At 44.6% G+C, this 5,709-nt stretch overlaps 1 protein-coding gene across 1 annotated transcript in view; it reads left to right on the forward strand.

The window, feature by feature from the left end:
• Window positions 1-3,031: 3,031 nt before the first annotated feature.
• LOC107290881 (regulator of G-protein signaling 8) overlaps window positions 3,032-5,709 on the forward strand; it is a 17,665-nt gene continuing 14,987 nt past the window's right edge. Inside the window, exons 1-2 of the mRNA XM_015819818.1 lie at window positions 3,032-3,037; window positions 5,499-5,584. Of these exons, the coding sequence (XP_015675304.1) occupies window positions 3,032-3,037; window positions 5,499-5,584 (92 nt within the window). The remainder of the gene's footprint in view (window positions 3,038-5,498; window positions 5,585-5,709) is intronic.

Here is a 5,709-nt window from a genome sequence, read left to right on the forward strand (position 1 = left end):
CCTCTGGCACGCGTGCCATAGGTTCGCCACCACTGCTCTAGGGTGTTTGCATAGGTATCAATAAAGGAGAATATTTGTAGCTCAGGGTTGAAATGAGGGGTCCTTGGTGCTCCCTGAAGTTGGTTGTTTTCTTGCTGACATTTTGTTACCCAAATTAGGTAACATCGTCAGTGCTAGTGTTCCCATTTGGGTGCTTTCTGAAGCGTTTGATGCCCGTATGTGGAACCAATAAAGGAGAATGTTTGTAATTCAGGGTTGAAGTGTGGGGGTCCTAGGCTAGCACTGATGATGTTACCTAGTTGGGTAATGAAACGTCAGCAAGAAAACAACCAAGCTCAGAGAGCACCAAGGATCTAGAAAAGAGACAGAGGTAACTTGAGGTTGCAGAAGGCATTCCTGAAATGTTGAAGGTGGCAGTAAGCAATTTCACAGCGTACTTTCAGGCAAATTGTGTCTTTGGGTGCCAGCCGTATCCACCGGGTCACTGGCAACGATGTGATGAGTTTGTGAGATGCTCGTGTCATTTCACAATTCCAAACGTATCCCCAAACAGGGTCTCTTTAGAGCAGTGTTTCTCAACCTTGACAATTTTAAGGCATGTGGACTTCAACTCCCAGAATTCCACAGCCAGCCCTGCTGGTTGTGGAATTCTGGGAGTTGAAGTCCACATGCCTTAAAATTGTCAAGGTTGAGAAACACTGCTTTAGAGACACAAGGTAGAGAGCTCAGTGGGAAGTAGCCACTGCCATCCAATTGTGGGGAGGGGAGGGTCAAAAAAAAGCAAGATGGTGGTCACGGCAGCAATATCACAGCCCTGCCTTTGTACATGTATGCAATATTAATGCATTACAAAAAGGATGAGACTTCAATTCTGCCTTCCTGAAAACACTCACCCCAGGAGATGCCAATGGAAGAAAAACATTGTCTAAAGGAAAAACAGGTGTGGTCCTCAGAGCAAAGAAAGGAAAAAAAACAATTGGATTTCAACTTGCATAATTTCCTGTCATGCAGAGCTTTGAGCTTTCAGGTCCCAAATGAAAACCCTCTAATTGAAAGTCATCATTTTCAAGCCGGGAGGATCACCTAGGTAGAGGAGCCTCTCTGCCCCTGGGACTCTGTGGTTCTCTGCCCCATTTTGTAGTGGCGTTTGATGTATGGCTACAGTGGCCAGTCTTTTGTGAAGCAAAACAATTCCTTTCTATCACTGTTGCTAGCTCAAGCCAGGGTGTTGCCAGATTGGTATTCAAATAGTATTTTCCCATAACTGCAAGAATAAAAGACAGGATGCTTCAATCTTACTCAGAGTAGACCTAAGTCACTCATAACACAGCCCATAACTGAGAATGAACCCACGATCCAAATGGGTTCCTTAATTATCCGGCCAGTCTAAGGAAAAGGTTGAGCCATTTTTCTATGAAGTAAGTTCCCAATTGGAGAATAACAGAATAGAGTTGGAAGGGATCTTGGAGGTCTTCTAGTCTAACCTCCTGCTCAGTAGGAGACCCTATACCAGAGGTCCCCAACTTATTGAGCACCAGGGACCGGTTCCATGGAGAGAGATTTTTCTGCGGACCGGAGGGAACGTGGTTTCATGTACTGCCTGCATCCTGCGGATGGAGCCTTGCTTCTTTGTGCGGCCTGGTTTCTGGCATGCCACAGCCCGGTGCCAGTCCATGGACTGGGGGTTGGGGACCCCTGCCCTATACCATTTCAGACAAATGGCTGTCCAGTCTTTTTTTAGAAAAGCTTCCAGTGATAGAGCACCCACAACTTCTGAAGGCAAGCTGTTCCACTGGTTAATTGTTCTCACTCTCAGGAAATTTCTCCTTAGTTCTAGATTGCCTGTCTTCTTGGTTAGTTTCCATCCACTGCTTCTTGTCTTGCCTTCTGGTGCTTTGATAAATAGGTTAACCCCCTTTTCTTTGCGGCAGCCCCTCAAATATCGGAACATTGCTATCTTTTTCTTTAAGTTGGTCTGTGGGTCACGATTTCTTGTCAAAAGGGAAAGTGTTGTAATATTGCTTTTATTTTCATCTGCAAAACCTCAATCCAAGGTGAGACTCTTTGCAAGACTTAGAAAGCTGAGTTTCTCTAAAGAGTTTGGAAGAACAGAAGAGTGCAGCAGCTCACATTTCTGCTTGAATGGAATGGCACAAATTTCTGTGTGCCCCCCAGCAAGACTGAGATTGTTTGATTTCTGTGGTGTTCTGAAAACTAATGCATCGTATGCATGAAAAAAAGTTGGTGGGGACAGGTTTTTTCCTCAGGGAATATTTTGGGGCAAGGGGAAAATATTTTTCTATGCTCTTCATTCCCTCAGCTAGTAGATGTTTAAAAGTTAAGGCTCATATTTCTCACCTGATAGTGGCAGGAAATGATGCAATCAGTTTTCAGCCACTTTGATCAAAAATATGTTCAGAGGCTGCCTGCAGATCTGAGACTTCAGGTTGCCCATCTCTGTTCTGGAGTAAAACATAAGGAAGGTCTCAAGACCTCAAGAAATTTAGGGCTGTCAAAAGATTATAAGCCACGTGATCCTCAGTAGGTTTGAGGGGAAGCCCACTGGTGAATTATCACAAACGAGCACTAAATGCAAATTTTGAACATCTACACATTTTGGTAAACTGCTGAAAGAGCTCTTGTTCAGAACATTTGAAAGAGAATCTCATCTACAAGGATTTTTCATATGGAGATCAGCCAGATATTAATGCCTACTTCTTTGTATGATTTTAGTAGATGAGCAAATATGTTTGATTTCCCAGTATAGGTAATCCTCAACTTACAATTGTAATTGAGCCAGGAATCATGGTTCTAAGTTGTGGTCATTAAATGAGTCACCAAGGGACCAGATTTTATGACCTTTATTTTTGTGGCAATTATTAAGCAAATGCTGCGGTTGTGACCTGAATTCGTTTTACCCAATGGTGGGGTTTTTTTGCCGGAAATCAGAAGTAAATGCCGGAAACTGGCAAAAAAAAACCCCCCACATTGAAAACCATGGTCATGTGACTGCTGGATGCTACAAACAGCCATGAAGGTGAACTGGTTGCCAAGAATCCAAAATGTGATCACATGACCGCAAGGTGGTTTGCGTGCCACCATCGTAGCTCAGAACTCAGGTTGCTTTTGAGGGGAGGTCAAGGCTGGCTGAGGAATTCTGGGAATTGAAGTCCACAGATCTTCAAGGGGCCGAGGTTGAGAAACACTGCTCTAAACTCTGATTGGAGAGGATTTTCAATTGGTCTTTTGAAAGCATTTCATTTCAATAGGTCTGTAGAGGGTTGGAGGGAGGCCTGTGACTTTCTCTGTCCTTGAGCTGGCCTTGTCCTTGGACAGCCATTATTCTGAGCCCACTTTGTGGATTTTCAAAGTCTGGAAAAACTGAACAAGCCTGAAGTTTGTCCCTGGCAGCCCACTTGGTTTATTATTAATTGAGTAGTACTGTGGCTATCTCTTTTAAGTGTTTATTTATTTAAAGCAAGCATGTCCTGCACTTCAGCTAGATAAGTAAAGTTAAATAAATAGACACAGATCCTGCCATTAGACTAAGTATTTTAAAAAACACGACATAAAAGGAAGAAAAGGAACGGGGGAGGTTGGAAGTATTTGCCTTCCCTGAGTTATTGCAAAGAGCCACTTTCCTCTAAAGACTTGGAAAACCCTAAAGATGGTGTCATCTTACAGATGCCTTCAGTTTGGGTCTTCATAAATCAGTCACTTCAGCAGGTGCCTTGGAGCTGTGTGAGGTTGGCATCTTAGGCTAGCACAGTGGTTCTCAACCTGTGGGTCGGGACCCCATTTGGGGTCGATCGACCATTTCACGGGGGTCGCCAAGCAAGGCTGTCTGCCATTTTTTTTGTCCGCCATTTTTTTTGTCCGCCATTTTTTTTCATTTTACGGTGGGTGCCTTACCTCCCTTGGGCTGGGCCAGCTGGTGGTCGGCCTGCTCCGTCTCTGCCGCTTGCCAGCTACGCCTCAGCTGGCGCAGGGGGCGGAACCACGCATGCGCAGCGCTCCCGGGCAGGGAAAGTCCTCGACTTACGACCGGTTGGGTAGTCCTCGACTGATGACCAGTTTAGTCCTCGACTTACGACCGGTTTAGACCGGTTTAGTCCTCGACTTACGACCAGTTTAGGCCTCGACTTACAACCAGTTGGGGTCGCGGCATTAAAAAGGTTGAGAACCACTGGGCTAGCAGATCTGGACTGTAGGCATCTAGACTTCAGCAAGGCATTTGACAAAGTAGATCACAATCTACTTCTTGGTAAGCTAGAAAAATGTGGGATAGACAGTATCACCACCAGATGGATTTGTAACTGGCTGACAAAACATACTCAATGAGTAGTCCTTAATGGTACTACATCTACATGGAGGGAAATGAGCATTGGGGTACCACAAGGTTTTGTCTTAGGCCCAGCGCTCTTCAATATCTTCATAAATGACTTAGATGAGGGAATTGAAGGGGAACTCATCAGATTTGCAGATGACACTAAGCTGGCAGGAATAGCCGACACCCCAGAAGACAAGCTCAGGATCGAAAAAGATCTTGACAGACTTGAACAATGGGCCCTATCCAACAAAATGAAATTTAATGTGGAGAAAAGCAAGGCTTTACACCTGGTCAGGAAAAACCAAAGGTACAAGTACAGATTAGGCAAAACCTGGCTCAAAAACAGTAACTGTGAGAGGGACCCTGGAGTCCTAGTGGACAATCACTTAAACATGAGCTAGCAGTGTGCTGCAGCAGCCAAAAAAGCTAATACAATCCTTGTTTGTATAAACAGAGGCGTAGAATCAAAATCACGTGAAGTATTAGTACCGCTTTATAAAGCCTTAGTAAGACCACACCTGGAATACTGCATCTAGTTTTGGTCACATTACGAAAAGATGTTGAGACTTTGGAAAAAGTACAAAGAGCAACTAAGATGATTAAAGGCCTGGAGACTAAAACATATGAAGAACGGCTGTAGGACTTGGGTTTGGCTAGTCTAGAGAAAAGAAGGACTAGGGTGACATGATAGCAGTATTCCAGTATTTGAGGGGCTACCACAAAGAGGAGGGGGTCAATTTATTTTCCAAAGAACCAGAGGGCAGGACAAGAAACAATGGATGGAAACTAATCAAAGAGAGAAGCAACCTGGAATTAATGAGAAACTTCCTAACAATAAGGACAATTAACCAGTGGAACCGCGTGCCTTCAGACGTTGTAGGTACTTCATCACTGGAGGTTTTTAAGAAGAGACTGGACAGTCACTTCTCTGAAATGGTATAGGATCTCCTGCTTGAGTAAGGGATTAGACTAGAAGACCTCCAAGGTCCCTTCCAGTTCTATTCTGATTCTGATCTGCATGGCCACTAGAGGGCAGTAGCAAGATATAGAAACTCAATTTCTGTTCCCACCTATTGGTCATCTGGATATCTGCAGCCTGGATGCGGCAGCTTTTGGTGTCGGCTGTGAGATGCCCTTCAGGCTCAAATCTTGCTTTTTTGTGTTTCAGTCACTGGCCTCCAGTGTGGAATCAGACGTAGGGTCAGACTGCAATGGCAGCCATCAGAACACACAGCAGAAGCAAAAACATCCCCGGTGAGTGTCAGTGGAGCATTAATTGCTGGGTTTCAAGCTATACATCTCTCTCTCTCTCTCTCTCTCTCTCTCTCTCTCTCTCTCTCTCTCTCTCTCTCTCTCTCTCTCTCTCTCTCTCTCTCTCT

Source organism: Protobothrops mucrosquamatus, unplaced genomic scaffold (assembly GCF_001527695.2).
Source record: "Protobothrops mucrosquamatus isolate PMUCROS unplaced genomic scaffold, P.Mucros_1.0 scaffold993, whole genome shotgun sequence".
Taxonomy (NCBI): domain Eukaryota; kingdom Metazoa; phylum Chordata; class Lepidosauria; order Squamata; family Viperidae; genus Protobothrops; species Protobothrops mucrosquamatus.